General features: G+C 40.1%; 1 protein-coding gene across 3 annotated transcripts in view; it reads left to right on the top strand.

The window, feature by feature from the left end:
* The window catches only part of LNX2 (ligand of numb-protein X 2), a 225,137-nt gene extending 200,525 nt beyond the window's left edge, over positions 1-24,612 (top strand). For 2 of the 3 annotated variants that reach the window (XM_082248497.1, XM_082248496.1), the window contains exons 5-10: positions 666-1,034; positions 7,139-7,276; positions 14,533-14,710; positions 16,659-16,887; positions 20,924-21,082; positions 22,932-24,612. In XM_082248497.1, coding sequence (XP_082104623.1) covers positions 666-1,034; positions 7,139-7,276; positions 14,533-14,710; positions 16,659-16,887; positions 20,924-21,082; positions 22,932-23,067 — 1,209 coding nt within the window. In that variant the 3' untranslated portion in view covers positions 23,068-24,612. The remainder of the gene's footprint in view (positions 1-665; positions 1,035-7,138; positions 7,277-14,532; positions 14,711-16,658; positions 16,888-20,923; positions 21,083-22,931) is intronic. The other variant, XM_082248498.1, reaches the window with a different exon arrangement.
* The last annotated feature ends 1,253 nt before the right edge of the window (positions 24,613-25,865 follow it).

Below are 25,865 nucleotides of genomic sequence, written 5' to 3'. Positions count from 1 at the left end.
CATGAGGTGCCATGTTGAATTTCCAGTGACCAGTGTGAGGGAGTGAGAGCGATAACACCAAATTTAACACACCTGCTCCCCATTCACACCTGAGACCTTGTAACACTAACAAGCCACATGACAGCGGGAAGGGGCAATGGCTAATTGGGCCCAATTTTGACATTTTGACTTAGGGGTGTACTCACTTTTGTTGCCAGCGGTTTAGACATTAATGGATGTGTGTTGAGTTATTTTGAGGGGACAGAAAATTTACACTGTTATACAAGCTGTACACTCACTACTTTACATTGTAGCAAAGTGTCATTTCTTCAGTGTTTTCACATGAAAAGATATACTAAAATATTTACAAAAATTTGATTTTTTTCATTTTTTATTTTTAATAAATTGGCAAATATTTCAAACTTTTTTCACATTTTCATTATGGGGTATTGTTTGTAGAATTTGGAGGAAAATAATGAATTGAATCCATTTTGGAATAAGGCTGTAACATAACAAAATGTGGAAAAAGTGAAGCGCTGTGAATACTTTCTGGATGCACTGTATCATTTCTTACAATCAAACCCATTATTATCCATTTTTATTTGTTTTTACTGCAACAGAGATTTTTTTTTTTTGCCGATAGTTCTCTTTGCTGAATAATAAAGTCTACTTTCTACTTTCTCTAGGTGAATAATTTTGATATTAGCAATGTATCACACAACTATGCCAGGGTGGTCTTGTCTCAGCCGTGCACTGTGCTGCATCTCACTGTGCTGCGGGAAAGGCGCTTCGGAAGCAGGCTCGTGAGCCACATGGACAACGGCTTACAGAAAGAAGAAAGCTTCCACGTCACTTTGAATAAAAGAGGAACCAACGAGCAGCTTGGTATCAAGCTTGTGCGCAGAACTGATGAAGCTGGAGTTTTTATTCTAGATCTCCTGGAAGGTGGACTCGCTGCTCAAGACGGGAGACTTCACAGCAATGACCGTGTCCTGGCAATCAATGGGCTTGATCTGAAACATGGTACCCCAGAACTTGCTGCTCAGATTATTCAGGTAATTTAAACATCAGATCACTAAAACGCATATTCTCTGAGTGGTTTTGAGTTAGGCAATTGAAGTGAAGCTGAAATGTTAGTGACACCTACCTCCAAACTCTGTTCTTCAAAGTAGGTATAAACCCTAGCTGAATTACATTTTTTTTTATTAATTTTCTTTTAAATAAAATACTGTTTTCAACTTTTTTTTCATCTTTTGTTGCATCTCAGTGCTGCTGATCTCATGCAGCCTCTTTGCAGCCCTTTTTTGTCTACATGCTCTGCATTGATGGCTACAGGGCATTTTAAAGGTGAGTTAAAGTAGAACTATAAGCAAAACTTTTTTTTTCATTTTGGATGGAGTAACGAAGGGTTATAATCCCTGTCAAATTTTTTTCCCACCATCTGTGTCCTATTGTGGAGATTTCCCTTCACTTCCTGTTCCATAGCCAAACAGGAAATGAGAGGAAATCCCTGTAAATTTAGGAAATTCCTTGGGAACCCCAAGGTCACCAGAAGTAGTGTCCCTATTGGAAGATTTTCCCTCTATTACTTTTCTGGGGACAACCCAACATTTTATTCTACTTTTCACTTTAAAATGATAATGGTAAAGAGAATAAATGGAGAGAGAATCTCCTTAACAGTGGCACAGACAGCAATAAAAACCTGACATGCGTTCTGCACTTTATCAAAACCGAAAAAATACGTTTTGCCTTTAGTTACACCTTAACTGAAATAACAACAAATTCCATCAGAAGTCTGTGTGACAGGGTGACTACGCAGGAGCACATCTGGGAGGCAGGGACAGACCACTGTCACCCTACAACAGAAACTGCCACCTAAGCAAGAACCTTAATGGCAGGATCATCAGATGTAATTTTAATGAACCCCTCAAGTTTAAAACATTGAAAATGGTTTTTAAAATTATAATAACCTATATTATATTAATTATATGTAAGTAGCGAATCACAGTTGCTTTGAATTTTTTAATGGCAGTTCAGTGCACAAAGGCAACGCAGCTCTGACAAACGGGCTGTAGCATGGTAATGCACCAGGGATAAGAGGTGATCTGTCTTCCATCCACATAAAAGTCTGCAGGGTCAGACAGAGCAGACATGGGCGTTGGATTAAGATACCAGCAGAAGGATGTAAACAATGCAGTGTAACTTGGAGGGAGGAGTATAGCAATTTGGGGGTTCTATATCTACTTAGGGGGAGGAAACTTTGTGAGAAATCTACCTTAGCTTTATATTAGTTCTTTGGTATACATACCTAAAGCGTATTTCCACTTTTACCGCCAGATTTGAATCCAATGTTGGTAACTCGAACATCAGCTCTAATGTCTCCAGACAGTCCATTCACAGATCTAACACTCCTGTGACTTCAAAAAGGCAAACCTCTGAGTCCTCACCCACGTTAAGGGACACATAAATACAAGACAATGGCTTCACATAGTGTAATATTGTTAAACTATTTCATTTTTTTAGTAAAATATGGCACTATTGCCCATGATGACGTCAATTCTGATGAAACGCGCAGGGCGGAGCCACGCACATACACCACAGTGCATACGCGATCGTTATTCGGCCATCTTTACTATTGGAATTAGACTTGTTTGCAATATTTTACTAAACAAATCAAATAGTTTTACAATAATACACTATGTGGAGCCTTTGTCTTGCATTTATGTGACCCTTGACTTGGGCGAGGACTCAGAGGATTGTCTTTTAGGAGTCACAGGAGTGTTAGATCTATGAATGGGCTGCCTGGAGCCATTGGAGCTGATGCTTGAGTTACCAAAACTGGAGTTATCTGAATAAGCGCTCATTGATCTCTCTGAATAAGGGTGATCACTGGCTATTCGTTAAGCCTCCTGTGTGACTATCTCATGGGTGTCATTTTCATTGGAATCCTCCTTTTCACACTTGGCAGAGGACTTTTATAGGACCTTTTTATTTACTTTATACACTGTCACACTGGTGTTTAACTCATTTATGGACGCAATTCATAATTTATATGTTATATATGTTATTTGGTAATATCTTGTCATAGCGCTGCACTTTTTTTTATTTCAAAAGTAGAAATGCACTTTAATGAGAACCTGCATTTTGCAGCTTCACTGCATAAGAGGAACGATAGACAAACTGTACTTACCATTCCCGCGCTGCCTTAGTACTTTAATTCACTGCCAGAAAATTGCTTGATACTCAGTACATAAAACCTGAATGGCCAATAGACAGGCCCAAGCACTGTCATGTGATTAGGGGGGTGAGTGCATAATCCTATGTAGGTTTTGACTTTTATAGGTAAACTAGTAGGGACAAACTATGGATTGGCCTTTTTTTCCTTTTCAGGCTTATTCAGTAAAAAAAAAAAAAAAAAAAGAGCAAAGTACAGTAATTCATTCCAGTTACAATGTAATTCTTGAGTGGATCTGGGTTGCAGTACTTTATTGCACTTGCTTACTGAACATTTGTAGAAACTGGCAATTAACATTTAATTTATAGGATGTATTTTCCTTTAAAGCATAAATTATGGGTTCAGAAGCTAGATTAAATAACACAGAAATAATTCTTCATGACAGATGGACCCATTAAATCATCAAATCTGGCTGCACGTAGATCTGAATTGTTTTTAAAAAGCATGCCAGCATTGCGCAAGTGTGCCAGAACAAGCTGTTGTTATGCCTCATGAAGACGATCTGCGCTAAACTAAAATGATTGCTAAAATGACTGTTCTCTGGTTTTACAGATACGAGTGATTCAAGCTCCATTTTTTTAAAAATGTCTTTCTCAGTTATTATTACTGACCAATCATCTTCCAAAAACCATTACTCCAGTGAAAAAAAAAAGTATTTGTGGACTACAAATGGCATAGTTTGTTCTTCTTTCAGACAATCTGAAGCATTTATTGTTTGTTTCTGTATGGTTCTGGGCTTAGTAAATAGTACCGATGTCCTGGGTTCAGTCTCCACAAAAAAAGTTATTAGTATTATACCCATGTTAAAGTAGGTTTCCTTACCAAAACATACTAATAAGATAACTGGCTTTGCCCACAAATTTTCCCCAAAGTGGGAGTGTCTTTATAGCTCCCAACTGTCCCTGATTTTGAGGGACTGTCCCTAATTTGGAACAAAGTCCCTCTGTTCCTCTTTCCATCTCATTTGTCCCTCATTTTGGTCTGATTGATATACTTGTATATAAAATGCACTATTTATCTTTCAAAAAGTGTTTCCCAGTGCTAAACCTATCATCCAATTCCTAAATTGCTGCATTTGTATATTCCAAAAGCCAATATAAAAGAAAAGTAGTGGTAAAAAAAAGCACCTGTGTGTTTAATCTTTTGTGTAATTCTCCTTTAAGGGGGTGTGGCAGGGGGTGTGTCCTGTGCCTGCATACTTTTGCTAATAGGTGTCTCTCATTTCATCCAAAAAGTTGGGAGATATGCTTTATATAGAAAAATTATGAAGACATAAATCCCAATACATATCTTAAAACTGCTCTGAGGTCCTGTGCCTCTCTCCCTTTACTTGCCCCATTACTTCCCCACGCTTACTGCATATGTTTGCATATTGCAAAGTAGTAAACCTGCACACCACTGATTCCTCACCTAAAACAGCTTTATTCTGTCAACAGTAACAAAGGCACTCCAACTGTGTCCTCCCACTGACGTGTTTCACCCTCTAATGGGCTTAGTCAGAGCAGATGTAAACCCTAACTACATGACATTTATTTACCAAACCACTATTTATTATAAACAATTTCCATTTTTCATCAAACAAAATACTTGTTTTCCCTTTTTTTCATCTATTGTCCCACTTCAATGCTGCTCCTGCTGATTCTTGCAGTAATTTTATACCTTCTTGCACTGTGGGGATGGCTGCATGGCATTTCCCAGGCCAGGTTTTCTAATGATGATAACAGTGGATCATGCCTGTTCGGGTTTGCTGAAATGACCACTTGTAGTCTCTGTTGGAAACCTGTGTGACAGGATGAAAACTAAGAGGCAAGATCAGGAGACAGGGCCGCGGTTGGTAGTCTGTAGAGCCACTACTTCTCCATTGACTAACACAAGCTACCTGAATGCAGCCCCACTCTGCTCCCGAAAAACATTAATGGATCTTTACGCCGTACAAACCTTTGTGCCCATGTGAATAAGCCCTACCAATAAATGTATGAACAAGAACCTTTATGGTAGGATTAACGGGCATTATTTTAATGAAAACTGCAGATTTACAAATATTGAAAATTACTTTTAGCAGGCTCAAAATAGAATTCTACAATATATTCTACCATGTTTATGGGAGATTTTCACCTTTCTGTACATGTTAGATGTTAAACCGCTTGATCCCCTCTTCCTGTGACAGCGGGCCGGAGATCTTCTCCTGGCACCCACTGTCACTATTCAAAAAAAGCGTGGCTCCACCCACACTGTCCCGTCATTCATTCACAAAGTTCTGTGAAAGAATAAACTATAAGTACTGACAGCCTTTGCAGCTTACGGCTTGTAGTTCTCAAAACTACCAGGGCATTAATGAGCTCTCTAAGCAGTTCACTGATCTTCTTGTCACTCAGTAACTTTCTGCCCATATCGGAGCCTGGCATTACACCTGTGATCTGCTGATCGTGGGTGCAATGCTTTACAAGCTCCAAAAAAAAATCATAATAAATGCCTAATTAATTTTTTTTTACCTGCAAGGTGAACTTATCCTTTAAACTGTGGCCATTTAAATGTGTATTGCATTATTTGCTGAATATGGGGGCCTTCTTTAGGGTTTTATTGTGAAAATGTACATTTGGAGTGCCCTTCTCTTATATGCAGTAAAGTCTATTTCAAAATGTAGCAGAATGACAGCTGGGCAGGGGGTTTTATTGTTCTGACCTCCTTCAGAGCAGGCCATTCCCTCGGACACACCGCATCATTGATCTCGGTAAAGAGCCTATGCCGTTAGCTCTTTACTATGTGATCAGCTGTGTCCAATCTGTAAATAGGAAATGCTGGTTATCAGCTTTCCTCTCCTCACACTGACAGCACGCGAGGAGAGGAGAGCCAATAAGTGGCTTTCCTCACAGGGGGGATCTTCCTCATCAGGAATGCCTGTCAGTGCTCACCAGTAATGCCCACCAGTGATGCCCACCAGTGTCCACCAGTGATTCCAATCAGTGCCTATCAGTGATGCCAATCAGTGCTGTCTTTGAGTGCAGTGATGCCTGTCAGTGCCACCCATCAATGCCTCCTATCAGTGCTGCCTATCAGTGCCCATTAGTGCGGTATGTTAGTGCTGCCTATCAGTGCCCATTAGTGCTGCATATCAGTGTCGCCTATCAGTGCCCATCATGCTGCATATTAGTGCATCCTCATCAGTGAAGCCTATCAGTGCCTGTCAGTGCAACCTTACCAGTGCACATCAGTGAAGGTGAAAAATTACCTATTTACAAAATTGTATAACGAAAACTAAGAATATATATTTTTTCAAAACTTTTGGTCTTTTTCTTGTTTGTTTAGCAAAAATGTTTAGCAAAAAATAAAAAACCCAATGGTGATTAAAACAATCAAAACACCAAACAAAGCTCTATCTGTCTCAAAAAAATGATAACAATTTTGTTTGGGTACAGCTTTGCATGACTGCACAATTTTCATTGAAAGTGTGATAGTGCTGAAAGCTGAAAACTGGCCTGGGCAGGAAGGGGGTGAAAGTGCCCAGTATTGAAGTGGTTCAGATACTTCTACACAGTTAAGTAGCTTTATGTCTTTAGTAGTCATAAAGTTCTTTATTTTACATATTTTAATAAAAGATTTTCTGCCATTTAATAAGTGTAAAATTTTAAAGGTTCTTATTGACCTGTAAATGCTCTTTTCCTTATATTAGCTTCAGTTAATTACAGTACGTTTACACGCCATTTGATTTCTGAAGAGCCCGGATTTATTGAGCGATGTGTGACAGAGTGCTGCAGAGTATTTCTGATTTATATATCCAGTAGGCCAGTAAATTCAGGACTTTCTCTGTAAAGCTTTATATCTTCAGGCAGTTGAATATCATTCTTACATAAAAATTGCACATTTATGAAACTTGCTGGATTTCGATCCGGGTGGCATCACCTTGTGTTCTCTGCTTTCCCAAAGGGTAGTGGGGAACGAGTTCATCTGACTGTATCTCGCCCTGTAAAGCATCCTGCTCCTAATGTGTCACGTGAAATAAGCAATGGACAATCTCACCACCATATGCAGCCCGTCTACCATCACAGACCTACTGCACACAGGGTGAGTGCTTCCTGCCATTTTTCTCAGATATAGGAACCTTGAAAAATATACTTTCTGTCTTGAATTCCTTCTAAAAAATAGCAGTGCGCCCCTTGTTCCTTGAGCTTCATAGCTGTGTATCTACAGCAGGGATCCTCAAACTACGGCCCTCCAGCTGTTGTGGAACTACACATCCCATGAGGCATTGTAAAACTCTGAGATTGACAGACATGACTAGGCATGATGGAAATTGTAGTTCCTGAATAACTGGAGGGCCATACTTTGAAGACCCTTGATCTACAGTGTAAAGTAATATAAGGCAGGGTTTGTTAAAATGCATTTTACATTGTCACAACCTAAATACTAAAACTGTTATTATTCTTGGATCTAAAAAAGATAATTTTTACCAAAATGTCAGAAAATTCATACAAAGACAAATAATACTGGCCATATAAAAACAAAACCACACACAAACAGTAATTATGTTTAATCTGTATTTATTAAAAGCTATTGCACATACTAACAATACAAAATAGAACATATCCATTTAAAGGATGGATTACATGAGGTATGTAATGAACTATCTAGACAACATTATATATCCAAATCAAGGAAAGTGAACACAAGGTACAGTATGTGTAAACGGAGTGCAACATTTGAAAAAGATAACAAATACAATGCCACAAAATTGGAAAAATAGTAATACAAACAGTGAAGGTGAGTAGTGATATATCCTGAACATCGGGGGCGTAGACCCCATAGATCCTAAGTCATAGGGGAGAATAATGAAGAACCAAACTTAAGAGAATTGAAAGGTCTCCAAAGGAGGTATGGTATATCGTTTTTAAAAGAAATCAGCTGCAAATACAATATGAGGACAATTACATCTTCAGGTGGTAAGCAAGCAAACAATGGATATGAAGAAAAGAAAGGAGGGAAGAGGAGCGAGAAGAAGGGAAAGGAAGAGAGCAGAGAAGAAGAAGTGAAAAAAAAAGGGGGGATAAAGGAAGCTCTGAACCCGGAAGCCCAAAGCCACTCCTATCACGCATCCACGTATCACTTAGGATATAAACACTTAGGTGATAGTAGAATAAAGAAGGGCTCTTAAGAGAAGTACTTTAAGTGTCTGATTTGTCATTTTCCCAGGAGACCGTCTGTTCCATGTGACTTAGCGAGTCCATCTCACAGGCCCAGTCAACCAGAGGCGGTGCCCGATTTACACCATTTTCTGCATATAACAGTACGTGTTTCGGTTAAAAAGTGGCAGAGTAAGCCTTTTTTATTCTGCTTATAGGACCCAAGCATCATAGATAACAGCGTAATCATAGGATCATTAGGAATCCGATCTCCGACCAGTTTATGATATAGTTGAAGGATTTTGTCCCAGAATGGGGTGATTAATGGGCAGGTCCCCCATATACAGTGGGTACGGAAAGTATTCAGACCCCCTTAAATTTTTCACTCTTTGTTCTATTGCAGCCATTTGCTAAAATCATTTAAGTTCCATCTTCTTCCTCATGAATGTACACATAGCACCCCATACTGACAGAAAAACACAGAATTGTTGACATTGTTGCAGATTTATTAAAAAAGAAAAGCTGAAATATCACATGGTCCTAAGTATTCAGACCCTTTGCTGTGACACTCATATATTTAACTCAGGTGCTTTCCATTTCTTCTGATCATCCTTGAGATGGTTCTACACCTTCATTTGAGTCCAGCTGTGTTTGATTATACTGATTGGACTTGATTAGGAAAGCCACACACCTGTCTATATAAGACCTTCCAGATCACAATGCATGTCAGAGCAAATGAGAATCATGAGGTCAAAGGAACTGCCTGAAGAGCTCAGAGACAGAATTGTGCCAAGGCACAGATCTGGCCAAGGTTACAAAAAGATTTCTGCTGCACTTAAGGTTCCTAAGAGCACAGTGGCCTCCATAATCCTCAAATGGAAGACGTTTGGGACCACCAGAACCCTTCCTAGAGCTGGCCGTCCAGCCAAACTGAGCTATCGGGGGAGAAGAGCCTTGGTGAGAGAGGTAAAGAAGAACTCAAAGATCACTGTGGCTGAGCTCCAGAGATGCAGTCAGGAGATGGGAGAAAGTTGTAGAAAGTCAACCATCACTGCAGCCCTCCACCAGTAGGGGCTTTATGGCAGAGTGGCCCGACGGAAGCTTCTCCTCAGTGTAAGACACATGAAAGCCCACATGGAGTTTGCTAAAAAACACCTGAAGGACTCCAAGATGGTGAGAAATAAGATTCTCTGGTCTGATGAGACCAAAATAGAACTTTTTGGCCTTAATTCTAAGCGGTATGTGTGGAGAAAACCAGGCACTGCTCATCACCTGTCCAATACAGTCCCAACAGTGAAGCATGGTGGTGGCAGCATCATGCTGTGGGGGTGTTTTTCAGCTGCAGGGACAGGACGACTGATTGCAATCGAGGGAAAGATGAATGCGGCCAAGTACAGGGATATCCTGGACAAAAACCTTCTCCAGAGTGCTCTGGACCTCAGACTGGGCTGAAGGTTTACCTTCCAACAAGACAATGACCCTAAGCACACAGCTAAAATAACGAAGGAGTGGCTTCACAACAACTCCGTGACTGTTCTTGAATGGCCCAGCCAGAGCCCTGACTTAAACCCAATTGAGCATCTCTGGAGAGACCTAAAAATGGCTGTCCGCCAACGTTTACCATCCAACCTGACAGAACTGGAGAGGATCTGCAAGGAGGAATGGCAGAGGATCCCCAAATCCAGGTGTGAAAGACTTGTTGCATCTTTCCCAAAAAGACTCCTGGCTGTATTAGATCAAAAGGGGGCTTCTACTAAATACTGAGCAAAGGGTCTGAATACTTAGGACCATGTGATATTTCAGTTTTTCTTTTTTAATAAATCTGTAACAATGTCAACAATTCTGTGTTTTTCTGTCAGTATGGGGTGCTATGTGTACATTCATGAGGAAGAAGAATGAACTTAAATGATTTTAGCAAATGGCTGCAATATAACAAAGAGTGAAAAATTTAAGGGGGTCTGAATACTTTCCGTACCCACTGTATATATCATAGTACCCGGGGCACTCATACACCTCGAGCAGACGTTTGGTATAGAGACATCAATGTTATGCAGAACCGAAGGGAAACAATACCATCTGGATAAAATCCTATAATTACACGCCTGAGCTCTGGTAGATATGGAAGCCTTTTGAATAAACACTAGAATTTTATCCCAGTCTGTGCCATCCTCAAAAGGAGCAGGATCTTCTTGCCACTTAGAGAGAAAGCGTGGGCTGGACGGATGTGTCTCATTCAGGAGAAGTTTGTACACTGAGAATCGGGCAAGTACAGGTCTTTTAGATTAGAGAAGTAAGTTGTATAGATCAAAAATAATGATGGAGCTACAAGTATATAAGCCAAGTAGTCAAAGGATTATGACAGTGTAGCAGGAGGCTGGAAAGAGGAGGAACACTCTAGAAGTACACAAACAGTAATTAAAGTTATACTAAACAGAGAAGTGTTAATTGCCATAATTCATTCACATAAATCATACAGTATATGTCACTCTGGATTAGGGTTTGTTTTTTAAAATGCAGTGCCTTATTTCTGCAACGCTGTTGTGTGGTCACATGATCTCTCCCTGTTCTTTGACATCTGCAGGGAAAGATCCTTGGGAGGGGCTTCTATTACTCTGCTGATGTATGCTGTCTACAGTGTGAGTTAGTGAGGTTCATTTACTAAGGGCAAATAGACTGTGCACTTTGTAATGTGCGGTTGCACTCTGCAAGTGCAGTTGCTGCAGAGCTTAGTAAATGAGGTAAGGCTTCACTTTACAAAGAGTACCCAATCAGATGCAAGGAAAATAAAAAAAATAGCATTTGCACATGATTGGATGATGGAAGACAGCAGAGCTTCTGCTCATTTACTAAGCTCTGGAGCAACTGTTCTTGCGGAGTGCAACTGCAGTTTGCAAAGTCTTTTTGCTTTTAGTAAATAACCCCAAAGCTTCACTTTGCAAAGAATACCCAATCACATGCAAGGAAAAAAAAAACTGCATTTTTTTTTTTTGCTTGTACAAAATTGATGATAGGAAATCAGCAGAGCCTTCCCTCATTTCAGAGCTCCCTCTCAAATTTAGAGCAACGGCATTGCACAGTAAATTTGCCTTTAGTAAATCAACTGCTGTGTCTGCACAGCCCTGATTGTTGCTGTTCCTGTCACATAACAAAAACAGATCAATTTAAATTAAATTATAGATATCAAATAACTGTTTTACAGCTCCCAATAGATCTTTATTGAACACCAAATGTGTATTTTTTTGTCCATTAATATGGTGTAGGCATCAGTGATAATTGACACTAGCGGTTATTCTGTTCTGAAGGCATCTGAATCCAAGGCTCTTTTTTACTTTACAGGTATTAGCAATTACCTTTGATATATTTAATATATTAAAAATAACATTTGTAAATTTCTTAGGAAATGTAATCAATCAGCATAATATATCCTGCCCTCATAGTGTTTAGCAGCAGGAGGACAAGAAGGGAGGGGAGTATATCTTAGCACTGTGTATATGCCCACTTGTGTGACTCTACAGTCACATGGGCTGCGCAGATAAAAAAGGATGAAATTAAGAGCTTAGAAGCAAACTGAAACAGAGCATGCTCCATAGAGGACACTAGCTAGTTTACACAATATCAGCCTGCAATGGGGACACAGAGAGGATGGGAGGGGCAACTGAAGGCAGGATTAACCAGGTATATATTACCCTATACAAAAGAAATTCTTTAGTGGCTTTGTGAGTATGTACACTCTGTTATATAGCATGTAATGAGAGTAAGGATTGCACATGAGAACCACTGCAGAAAATTGCCTAAACTGTCACTATGAGGCTAGCTACCTACCCACAGCTACTGTGTTACAAGCTGGTTCAGCCTAAATTACTTACCCTTTCATTGCCAAAGCAGTTTGTTGAAGGGTTCTGATTTGCCATCAAATAACTTTTGGGGTTTGTTTTCATGCTGGGATTATTTAAAAAAAAAAAAAAAAAGTTTTTTAGCTTGTTAAATTGAAGACTTTCATTATTAAAGTGGGAGTAAACTCCTATCTCTGACTTTTACCTATAGGTAAGCCTATAATAAGGCTTACCTATAGGTACTGTAAATATCTCATAAACGTGCACCGTTTAGAAGATATTTACTGTACATGTAGCTGGTAACGTCACCGGTGCATGCGCTCTGAAGGAATGGCCACCCGGGCAATTCCTTCAGAGCCCAGTGCTATAAATGGAGGCTCTCACGGCAGTGACATCATCGTGGCTTCAGCCAGTCACACAGCTGGAGTCCGCGGACCCGGAAGAAAGCGTGGGTGAAGATAGAAGTGCCTGCATCGGTGACAGCTCGGCGCTGGAAGGCTTTATTTTCAGGTGAAATTAAATCTTAGGTTTTTTTTACTTTTAGTAGTAGAAGACATTTCCAAATAATGCTTGGCCTTTGTCTGTGCTACCATTCATAGTGTGCTGATATTGCACTGGGACACAAAGTCAAGTGGTGACCCTTCTCAAACCCATTGGTTATCTGCAAACCCATTTGGGTCATGACCCAAAGTTTAAGATCTAAGTCACTGCTACTCATGACTGCTAGTCTGACTAACCATAGGTAAGGCATGGTAGAGGTTCTCTTGAGATTTAGCACCATGTTTTAAGTCTCTTGGTGTGCTCTGCAAGGTATATGACAATGCATTTTTTCCATAGTAGTAATTTAGAAGCTTTAGATTTATGATAGGTTTACTGCAGTTTCCCAAAAACCCTGAGCTTTATTGTGAAGTCAACCAGTATTTGAAATGGCAGGTGTACGGTTTCTGATACATATCATCAATATACCTAAGAGTTTCTTTGGAAATTTGGAGCATATCACCACTATGCATCAGTTAGTTGTTTATACAGACCTGTAAATTTAATAAACGATTCTTTCTCTTTCTCATTGACAGACATAGCTCCTGATATTCATAACCATTGGATTATACTGCCCCCTACAGGAGTAGGACACTAGGCAGAAAATAATTCTGGCTAGAACCAGGGGGTACACTCTCTCTCTCTCTCTCTCTCTGTTATAGCCACTCAGTTTTTTTCTGCCTAGTCAGGAGTAAGGACCTTTTTCCTGGCTGGGATCTTTGGTCTTTGCAACATTTTTTAGATAGAACATTTTTTTCTCCTGGATTTTTTCCTGTGAGATCTACAATAAACTGCTGGACTGGGCGATGGGCTGGATAATCTAGATCCAGTGGTCACCCCAGTCTGGCCAGCGAGTGTGCGCAGACCTCAGCTCCGCTCTAGGTTGGCCGCGACATAGCCTCACTGGACGGGCGCTGACCTGCAAGTTAAACGCCTCGCGAGGTCATATACACCTGGGTCTCGGCCCGAGCCGCAGTGTTCCTCCTGGCCAACAGCTCCCCTATTTCGATGGAGAAGATGTGGAGCGGTGCCCGCCTGTTTCCTGGTATGGTGAGTAGCTGTCTCACCTCTCCCCCTGGAGGGTTTTGGGGTGGACATGGGCCCCTCCTTGGGACGGTCGGACCCTCCTTGGGGGCCAGGGGGGGTGCACCACCGGCGACCAGACCATTGTGCGTAGGGGGGTTGCAGGTTTGCAAGGCGGCCACTTGGTCATCGGTGCACACTTTTACAAAGTTTTATAAAGTGGATGTGTTGGCATCTGCGGGTGCTTCTTTTGGCCGTAAGGTTTTGCAGGCCGCTGTTTAAGAGGACCTGATCCTCTTTGAGAGTGTGTTGTTTTTTTCAGGTGGGCTCCAGTTGTATGGTTGAGCTCCTGTTGCCTGGTTGGCAAATGTTTAGCCTTGGGGATTTTTTTGTTGTTCCCACCCCTCATGTTTAACACTGCTTTGGGACGTCCCAATGATTATGAATATCATGAGCTGTGTCCGTCAATGAACGAAAGAGAAAATGGGATTTTTGACTTACCGTAAAATCCATTTCTCTGATTTTCATTGACGGACACAGCACCCACCCCTCTGTGCAGTTATAATTCCCCTGAAACTGCTTGTAACAAAACTGAGAGGCTGCAGCACAGAGAGGGAGTATACCCCCTGGGACTGCCCATGGGTGTAGCCAGAATTAGTTTCTGCCTAGTGTCCTACTCCTGTAGGGGGCAGTATAACCCAATGGTTATGAATATCAGGAGCTGTGTCCGTCAATTAACATCAGAGAAATGGATTGTACGGTAAGTCAAAAATTCAATTTTTTTTAATCTTTTTTTTTTCACCTTTAGGATCTTGCCCAGTGTGTTACCTGCCGTGAAAAACACATTACAGTAAAGAAAGCCCCCATGGAGTCATTAGGCATGACAGTAGCTGGGGGCAGAGGGAGTAAAAGCGGGGAGTTGCCAATCTTTGTGACCAGCGTGCAGCCTCATGGATGCCTGGCACGAGACAGCAGAATTAAACGAGGTTTGTATTCACATCTTCTTTCCAGAACACAGTTCAGGTTTTGATAAGTACAGATTGAATGATGCGTTTGACAGGAATGTAATTTATGAAACTGCAAATATCCACAGCTCACACTAAAATAGATCCTGATGATCACATTTAATCATCTGCTGTTCCATAGTTTGCTTCCTGTACATTTCAATACAGTAAAAATGGTGGTGGAGACATTTTAAAATGAAGGGTATAGTTTATTGATTAAAAGAGAACTCACAAATATATTCAGTAATGGGAATGATGTGTGGATGTACAGTTAAGACACAAAAGTGGTTCTTCTTTCTTTTTGTATATCCTTTGTTTTCTATTTATATAAAATCTTTGTTCCGCTAATAAACAGTAAATACAGGCTACACCCATGTCAGAGGATTCCCAGAGCACTGTGGGGTTTCTAAAGAGAGAGAGAGAGAACAGAAGAAGCTGTGTCCTTTTAGACTTTCTCTCTCACTCACATAAACCTGTGTGCAGAGCTGTCTTAACAGGCAGAGAAAGAGAAGGAGGGGAATAAGTCATGGCATGTTGCGAAAAGGGATTGCTGGCTTTTTGTATTTAATGGAATTCTCTTCTTTTAGCCAAATTTACATTTTTCATATTGAGCAGTGAGTAAATTGGTTTTCACATATAATGTTTAGGAATGCAAGCTAGTTCACTGTGATCAAAAGTTTTGGAAGATCCCCTTTGCAGTGTGCTCTTAGTAAACTGGTTAGTGGAGTACTTTTACCAGTTCAATAATACCCTGGAGGATAGATTTACCTAGCAAAACTATTAATAAACACTTAGCCAAATCACTGGTAGAGTGGGTTTTCCATTACTTGCTCTAATGAGCAGCATATGAAACTGAAAAAGAAAAACAAGGAAGGGTATGGGGCAAAAGTCGGGACTTTTAGGGTACCGTCAATGACCAATAATAATAGTTTTCTAGACGACACTAGTATAATATATTTTATATAAAAACATTTATTTTATTGAACACAATTGACAAAAAAAGACAGGAGAAACAAATTACATACAAAGAACATTAAGGACAATTGGTAGCCCAAGTAAAAAAGCAGATCAATAAAGTTGTGAACCTCATATATTTGTTGGATTGTGTTTTAAACCATAGGGAAGTACCAAAGGACCAAGATAACCTGGTAGATTCCAGAATACTTCCTCAGGTTAACAACTACCCACTACCCTACATGTTTCGCGGGGTGATCACCGCATTGAATTTATCTTATTAAAGTGTGTGCATAGCCTAAACTTTTTTATAGAGTAGAGAAGGGTTAAAACACTTCTCATGTTGTTTTTTGCAGTCTGTGTCCTGCTGGTAAATTTCCCTTTACTTCTTTCTTGGAGAGGCAAGAGGCTAGAAGAAGTCGCTTGAAAGTGAGGGAAATTCTCTTAGACAGTTGTTACCAGAACATTTTTCTCCATTTGAAATACCCTTTCACCTCTTGCTTTCATCACAGCTTTACAATTTAGGATTTCCTCTTGTTTTCTGTCTCAGTGACAGTGGTCATCAGGATCAGCAGAAGGATGAATATCCTAAGTGGCGATGCAGAGTGCAAAAAAAAAAAAAATAGCAGAACACCTAATCTTTCCCCACACTTAAAAAGACAAAATTTAGGCCTTTATATACACTTTAAGTTCACGTTCATATGTTCTTGTATCTGTTAGGAACCCACCCTGGAGATTTTTAGCTCTCTCTCCTTCTCCTATTGTATTCCTGCATTATGGAAAACCTGTAAACCCTGGTGCACATATATAATAGTCGTTTTTTTTGTACATCTAATGGATTACAAGTTGCTCACACAACATATACTGAAGAATATGGCCATGCCTATTGATAGCTCTCTTTAAATGAAGTACGTATGCAAATAAGTACATGGTATTAACAGGTATTTGTCTGACTTGTCCCTGTTCATTCTACCAGGTGATGTTCTACTGAGTATAAATGGCATTGATCTCACCAACCTAAGTCATAGTGAAGCAGTGGCCATGCTGAAAGCCAGTGCTGCCTCCTCAGTCATCACACTGAAAGCCCTGGAGGTGGAAGTTCTTGAAGAGCAGGCACAAATAAATGAAGAAATGAGCACAATCAGTGAGAATGAGTATGATGCCAGCTGGTCTCCATCATGGGTCATGTGGTTGGGTCTTCCCAGGTATGTAACAATTAAAGAAAATTTATTGGTAGTCTCATACTGTTTCAAAACAATAAAAAATATTGTAACTACCAAATGTAATATGTTTGTCATTAAAGAGGAAGTAAACTTTCGCTGCAAACATTTACCTACAGGCAAGCCTATAATAAGGCTTACCTATAGGAAGTGTAAATTTCTCCTAAACGTGTATTGTTTAGGAGATATTTACATGAAGTGCAGCCAGTGACATCACTGGTGCATGCGCTCTAAAGGAACGGCCATGGGTGGCATTCCTTCCGAGCCCCGTTCCATGAATGGCGGCTCTCAGGAGCGACGTCATCGCGGCTCTGGCCAATCACAGCGCCGGAGCCCCCGAACCCAGAAGAAACTCTGGGGAAAATGTCAGCGGTGACAGCAGTGTGATGAGTCAGTCAGATTTAGATAGCTTTCGAAGAACAAGTGACATATAATAAATTAAAATATATTAAGTATTCTTTGTTCATTTGTGAGCAAAAATAAACTGTAATAAGGATAAGTAAAGAAGGCCAGACAAAATGGAGAATTGTAGCTAAAAGTAGGCTCTCACTCAGAATTGCAATATAAGTGGTACAGTACCATATCATAAATAAAATCAGTATTGTATTTCCAGAGACAGAGCAGTACTATGCTTCCAGAGTAGTGCACAGTGGTTTGGAACCGCTGCTACATTTAGCACTCCTAGGGCAACACACCCCAATGCACCTTAGTGAGCCGTAACACACCAGCTTGCATTATTACATTAGGGTGCACTGTGTTACCTGAACATACCAAAAACTATTTTTGATCCAATTATAGGGTAATAATGTATATATCTTCAGGTGTCCTCCAAAAATCTTCCAAAAAAAAAAATGAAAAATATGCAATCGTCAATCAAAGATACCTAAGATGTCAAAAAGCTTTATTCAAATTACTGTAACCATATACCCCACAACCAGAGATAAAACCCACAACAGTAAAATAGATCCATCAGGGATTTTATCTTGGGTTTAGGGTATGTAGGGTTAGTACCTTAAAGTCAAGGTTGTTCCTCTTATATTTCTTTTATAGGGTAGTTGGGGTTTCTATTGGAGTGATTTACCTCCCCTATGCTTGATTTTTGATCTGGTTCCTTGGGCAGCCCATTAATGCGGCACCTCAGTTGATCACCCTGGTGCAATTGGGCCCTAAGAATTAGAAGTAGTAAACCATTTGTTACAGTTTCCAACTAACCTGGACAATTCTTAAATAATTTGCCACCTAAGTCAGTGCTTTTTCTGCCCTACCCCTCCCTGCTGTCTAACCTCACCCCTTTCAGTTGTTGCTCCTTCTTTTTCTTATACTATTTTTTTTTGGATACAGACTGTTTTTGTAGGGTACATAGCTATAAGGCTATCATGGACACATTTTTATGCTATGGCATATTAGGAAGTGCACACATTTTTCTCCATATCAGTTGGAATTTATGATGGCAACACAGTTTGCAGTGTATTTGCATTTATTCCACATTCATCGCTGTTTTACTTACTACATAAGAGGAGATGGGGAAGTACTGTATGTAAATGGGACAGAACTCTAGCATATGATTTGCTATAAGCCAGTTATAGCACAGCAGTCTGCACTGTTTAGCTCTCCATTTAACTGAGTGAAGAGCTTAAAACATAAACTGCTGAATAAGCAGGAATACTTTGCTCAGATTTCCTCGTTTCTTTCCCCTTTTTTACATGCATTCATAAATTCCATTTACTTGTTCCAGGAAACATATATTCAGTTAGATTTAACATTCCACTGAGCAGTGTTTCTACCTTTATGCTTCTGGCTGCCAAGTAACCATTGAACAGCAAATGCATTTAAAAACAAGTGACTCCTGTCTTTCCAGATCGCTATAATGGCCACTTCCCACCGATAAAACCTTCATGTGTTTAGAATGGAACATGGATTTCTACTTTAAAAGTGATGCTTTCACAAAATATAATGTGACCAAAGACCCTGTGTCTACAGCCCATATCCATTTGTTTTGTTTAGCAAAGCTCTGAAAATTCTCACTCCACATAGTCCTATTAGGCTATTACTAGTCAATGGGGATTTGTAGAAAACAGGAAAGGGTTGAAGGTTTTGGTGCTGAAGGTGTTGGTGCTTTGCTTTAGTTTGCCTGTTATAACGACCTGGGAATCTGCCACAGCAATAGGGTTTTATTCTGGACAAACTGGTGCCCTTCTAGAATGCTGCTTTTTGACGTGTTCTCATGTGATGAAGTGACAGATTGGAAGTTTTAATGTAGGAAAGTGTTTTACCCTTGCAATGTAGCACCATCATGTACACAGGAAAAACAAATCAGTCTGTGTAAATTGTTAGGCTAATAATAACGTAAGATCAAGTTGGATTTGCGCGGACAGAAATTAGAACTATGGCGACATTGTTACAAGTTTGCGATCATTAAATATCCAAATGGCATTGAGCCTGCTTATTTTCACACAGTCAAAGCAAATGTCATCCAAAATATTTGCTGGGACCATGAAAGAAAAAAAGAGAAGGGATTTTTTTATTTTTAGATAGTTTTATACATAGCAATCAAGTGATATATTGTTATTATAATGTACTAAATGTAAAAAAATACTTTTTTTCCTTTCTTTATGAGGGCTCCAGTGATATATTGTTGGCTGTTATTAGCTCTGTCCAGTCTAAACATTAAAACGACATTGTAAAGCGCTGTGCAAACTGTTGGCGCTATATAAATCCTGAATAATTATAATAATAATGCTAACAGGGCACTTCTCCTTTAAGCACAATGCCACGCATTTTGTTCTCATATGGTACTCTTAACCCCCTGTACACACGCGTCGAAAATTGGCAGGAATTTTTCGGCCAACGTCCAATCTGCCGATTTTCGGCTTGTTAGTATGATGCTTCCCAACCAACTCCGACTTTTCGGCCGAAAAAAATCTGGTGTGCAGACAATAAAATTTTTGTTGGCCATCAACATAACGGCCGATTTACGTGCAGTCAGTACAGATTTCGACAGGGAAAAATCTGATGAGCAAGTCTGGGCATGCTCAGTGAAGAAAAAACACAAAGAAAACTAACCAACACATGACATCACTTCTGAAGTAGAATTTTGTTGGCCGAGAAAATTCGTGTGCAGTCTAGGCACATTCCAACCAACAAAACACAACTTGGACAAAAGTCGGACGATCGGTCGGCCGATAATCGTTGCGTGTGTACGGGGCTTTAGTGAGTTCTGTATAGCAGGTTAGGAAGCCTCGGAGTTTGACTGCAGCTGTATTGAGCATCAACGACATTATAGATAATTCCTGACAGCACTTCATGCCCATGTTTTCTGTGTAGGAAACCAGGCCTGTCCACTCCAAGTAAAATCCCAAAGGAAGATCTTTGAAATAGAATCTCTTTTGCGCAGCTCTCTTGCAAAATGTCTTTACCCGCACTCCATTCCAGCGCTGCAGTCTCCATCAAGCTTTTCAGCATTTATCAGTTCTGGGAATGCCTATGTTCTCCACCATGAGCTTTGGTTCCATCCACCAACCCCTACGTCGCTACAGGACACAGCAGTGATGTAGGAGTCATTGAATGGAATCACAGCTTTTGGTGGGGGACACAGGAATCTGAAATTCCCAGAAGTGCCAAATGCTGAGGAGCCTGATGGAGATTGTAACTCTAGAATGGAAAGAAGATACATACAACCAAAGAGCAGCTCTTCTACTGCATCTTCCCTTAGCCTGACAGGGACACTTTAAGGATTACAGGCCGTTATGTGCAGCTGAGTTTTAAGAGAAGTGCAGCAGTGTTCAGGTGATTATATTAAAATTAAGATTTTAACATTTTGAAGATATCTTATGGGTCTTCTACAAAATGATCTTCTATTTAACCTTTACCAACCTGACTGTAGCTATTCCCAAAACGGTTGTGAAGTACATGGTACCTGAAATGTTACTTGTGCATAAATATGAGCTGCTGATGATAAGTACTGAGCAGTTAGTGAAATGTCACTGATGATTATAACTGCCTAATTATGTCTCCATTTTAGCTGTCTCCATCGCTGCCATGACGTGGTGCTGCGGAGGAGCAATATGGGGAGCTGGGGCTTCAGCATAGTTGGCGGTTATGAGGAGAATCACACAAACCAGCCTTTCTTTATTAAGACCATCGTGCTTGGGACACCAGCGTATTACGATGGGCGACTGAAGTAAGTAATAGACATCATTAGAACTCAATAAACAGTCAGATGTTTTGCTGAAACAATTAAAGATTTAAAAAAAAAACTATATGTAGTTATTGTAGATACAAATACTGTTTATCTGGATTCTTCTTCATTCTCAGTCATCTTACTTTTAGTCCAAAAAGAGAGAGAGAGAGGGCCAAGCGCCGATCTAAGTGTAGCAATCACTTAGATTGGCGCTTGGCCCTCTCTCTCTCTCTTTTTGGATTCATACAGGGTTGCTTCACCCTCTACAAGCCGGCAGCCATCAAAGTGTTCAAGCAATCTCACTGGACTTTACCATTTGCCCATATCATAGACTATTGCAGCAACACACACGGTCCGATTGCGCCAATCTCTCTCCCCCTCTCCTTATCTTACTTTTAGTCACCTCCCAAAAATGTTGTTTATATAGATGTAAATCTTTTGACTTTCTTTTGCTTTATAGAAACAAAGGTACAATTATGGCTTGCTTTCTCTCCAGTACATTCTGTCACCATTTGAGACATATATTGTATGTGTACAATAATTTCTTGCATCTGTCAGTGAGGTTTGCCCCTAATGCACTCTAATGGGTTACAAATTTGCATCCACTGCAACACGGCAATAAATGCAGCCAAAACTTCAAGGCAAAGGTGTTTGGTTCACTGTATGGCAATATTATCACATTTATGAAACACATCCCTAAATGTCACATTCGCTTCAAAGTGAAGCTCCAGGAAGGAGCGCAGAAATTCAGGACATGCCATGTGATGCTTCATAAATGTCTGTAATGTCACAGCTGCACCAAGTGAAACAATCCTTTGTCATCTGACCAAGAACTTTAACCCTTTTGTGCCCAAGCAGCACTGATATTTGTTGTTTTACGTGTCTATAACTCAATGACTTATTTGCCCACCAAAATAATTTTTTACATTTTTTTCTCAACATTTCGCCGTAAACCTCTACAGAATCATTGTAAACATGCAGAATCATGTCAAAGGTCTCTGTGGCAGATTTTCCCAGTTTCACACAGAATGTCACGTTTTCTCTTTGTTTTAACTTGCTGTCCATGATGAAACAGCAGACATTGCAATGCACATGGTCAGAATAGCACCAGTTGCACAGCTCCCAATGTACCCAGGATGATGTCTTTTGGCACACTGACTTCTAAAGTTTGGGGCTCCCTGTGACTGTGTGTGCAGCCTTGTGCTGCCATCTGTTGGTGTGTTACAAAACTAGTCTCTAAACCTTTTCATACCACCTCGTATATATAAATAATCTGCTTGTTTTAGACAGTTACAGCATTAAACAGAGGCACACTGCCATCTAAAGGCCGCAGTGGCCTGTAGCCTTCAGCTTTCATATGATTACTATGTCATTGCTGGCATCGTTACTGCGTATGTTAACATGTTTAATCTGTCTGACAACTTTGGCCCCCACAAAGTGCCACCTGCCGGCTGTCAAGGGCTTCAGGCTGAGGAGCATTAATATAAATATTGCTGTTGGGAAAGAGCTTAAAGGAAGTCTGTGGTGGAAGACATGCTTAGATAGCCATTGTAGCCTTTGTTCTAAAAATATTAGTTACCTGGCTGTCAGTGGTTTTAATAATGGCTTGGGCACTGATCCAGAACTAGAATGTAATGTAGATCGGGGTTCTTACTTGCTGCATACTTATTCTGTGTCAGTGATTCAGAAAACACAAAAGCTAGAAAAAGCAGAAGAAGCAGCTTTACAGAAGGTCCAAGTTTGCATTAACACCTAAATGCTGTGTGTTTGGCTTTCTTTTAAACACAGCTAAACTATTGACTGGCTCTTTTGCATGTATATTAATATGAGTTGAACTTTCTGCTTACAGATGTGGAGATATGATTGTTGCTGTGAATGGTTTATCTACGGTGGGAATGAGTCATTCTGCTCTTGTCCCGATGCTGAAGGAACAAAGAAGCAAAGTTACCCTTAGTGTGATCTCTTGGCCTGGAAGTCTTGTGTAAATCACTCTACACAAGAGCATTGCCTTCAAATATCTCCTGTGCTCCAGAATTGGCGAACAGTTGTGTCACCTATCTTCAGCAACCCAGACCGCCGACAAGCGAGTCTGTGGTCAAGAGGCGAAACTCTCACTGGGGAGGCCCAAAACTCACCCATTACCTGCACTGGGCTAGCTGAGGCCTTCCCTTGCTTCTCTTCCAGCCATTGAAAATACCCTGCAATGAGTCTGTAGTTTGTACCTTGTGCAACGCTGTCAGCATAAAGTTTCGCTGTGAAGATTGTGTAAAGCCATAGAATAAAGCGCGTATGTGTGCCAAGATGACAAGGCTTTCAATGGCCCTTGCCACGTCTGCAGTATGACCAACTTTAGTATCCTACCATACTTTTTGTCAGTGTGAAAAATGGATTCCTGCTGCAGTCAGAATATTGTGCTGCTATAAGGCTGGTATTGGTTTACCTCACAGAATCATTGCCAGTAACAGAGGTCCTTAAAATAATATCAATCATCTGCTCGTGTTCCCTTTCACTAAAATACAGGGGGCCAAAGCCAACTCTTTCACAGAATGGATTTTATACTGTGCAATAATTGATGTTTCTTTTTTCCCTTCTTCGTTTGTCAAAGGGTAATTTAATAAAGAACGTAGCCTGTAAAAACGTTAACGGGGATTCGTTGCAAGGTTCATCTTCCTGATAATGAATGTTTTTGTTAGCATAAACAAATTTTGATATTTTTATTGCAATATTTCTATGATAATGTGCTTGTGATTGTGAGCTTTTTACAAAGGTAAACATGAAGATAGTTTGCTGAAATAGTGTTATGTATAAAACAAGAACAGAATTTGAGCTTCCCTACACACTACTGCCAGAAGGGTTGTATTACAGCTTCTGCTAGGCATCATGGGAAGGAGTCCAACGTGTAACTTACATTAAAGGTGGAGTTTAGCACAGTAGAGATTGATGTTCATGGAGTAAAGAGGTGTTACATATTGTACACACATTGATTAGCACTTCTCAAGAAGAAGCAAAGTTAATGAAACTGCCAGTTTAAATGTAATGCCCAGAATTTTAGAAACCCACATCCCATAGTCTACGTCTTTAGCGAGCCCTTAGAAGCACTGTATTTTTATAGTTTTACCACACTTGAACTTTAGGTAAGACTGAGAATTGTAGCTTTCATAAAATTGGAAAACTGTTGGCGTGCTCAAATCTGTTATTTATTGATTGATATCAGGTATTTCAAGTTATGCTGGGTTTAAAGAATCATGCAATACAAAAGGCTAAATGAATCACCAGGGCACAAGCCAACAACATCAAATAGCAAATGTGCCATTTGGCTTCAGTCTTGTATGAGGGATGTGAGAACAGTGCCTACAGCTTGTAAGGGATGGGTCTATTGTTATTTAATCATTCCCATTTAACCGAACTGTGTTCCTTCCAAAACAATCCTAGTCCTCCAAGTGTATAACAGATACTCTCCTTTAGTATTATAATTTGTGTTTTGTCTGTGGCCCTAATCCAGTTTGCAGTTCCTGCATAATTTCTGGACTGACAATAGTCTGATGGTTGGCTTTGCCCGCTGCAAGGCAGCCTCTCCTCGACCTATGTGACAGCAATTGGCATCAAAAGAAAAAGACTGCTATGTGGCCATGTATGTCGATCTGTACATAAAGACACCTACGTCCCCAATGAAATATAGAAAAAATGCTAAAAGGGGGTCACCATGAGACAAGTGCAAAAAAGTGTAACCCAACTTGACATGGGAGACGCCCATGTACCCAATAGTCAATGGGCTACTGCACTCGTGACATGGAAAACTCCAAGAAGCATATAAGGAGGGGGGGGAGTGCAATTTATGGGACTTTAATGGTGTCATACACAAAAATGGGTAAAGACAGTTTAGTAAAATTTGAAAAAAAAGTTTTTATTACATCAACAAACATATTTATAAAAATATACAACGAACAGGATAAAATACACCCATTCAGAGGACATAGAATGTGATATATCACATTCTATGTCCTCTGAATGGGTGTATTTTATCCTGTTCGTTGTATATTTTTATAAATATGTTTGTTGATGTAATAAAAACTTTTCTCAAATTTTACTAAACTGTCTTTACCCATTTTTGTGTATGACACCATTAAAGTCCCATAAATTCCCCCCCCCCCCCCTTCATATGCTTCTTGGAGTTTTCCATGTCGCGAGTGCAGTAGCCCATTGACTATTGGGTACATAAGCGACTCCCATGTCAAGTTGGGTTACACTTTTTTGCACTTGTCTCATGGTGACCCCCTTTTAGCATTTTTTTCTATAGCAATTGGCATCACTTGTTCTCCTATACTCATAATATTTTTGAGAAAAATATTATGGCTAAAGTGGTGTTCAAGGTGGCAAACAGGGGAAGTAGAGGTAAGTTGCTAGTGGATGCCTGCTATACACTGGGAGGGGCTACTTTATAGACACCCAAATTTGACTATACCCATTTTTTCCTACAGCACACTATGCACACTGCCATTGACCCCTTTACCTAGTGTAGAAGGTCAATTACAATGCTATAAATGCCCCTGCCTTGTAAGCTACCACTCTTCTACAGAGGTGGTGCTGGATTCTAGCAACACACCAGTCTCCATTTTCACAGGCTTGGTTTTGGGGTCTTTCAAAAAATTATGATAAAGGAAGCCATAGCTATTGAGTGAGTGGGACAGCTGTTTGGCGGGTAGGCTGTGTTCCTTGAATGAGGTAAAATGTTTGGCAGGAGTATATCTTTAATATCTATATAATGATAAAACCAATAAGCACA

This window comes from Pelophylax lessonae, assembly GCF_965119305.1.
Source record: "Pelophylax lessonae genome assembly, chromosome: 2".
Classification (NCBI taxonomy): domain Eukaryota; kingdom Metazoa; phylum Chordata; class Amphibia; order Anura; family Ranidae; genus Pelophylax; species Pelophylax lessonae.
The sequence above is the reverse complement of the archived record's forward strand: the minus strand, read 5'-3'. Positions and strand labels throughout refer to the sequence as shown.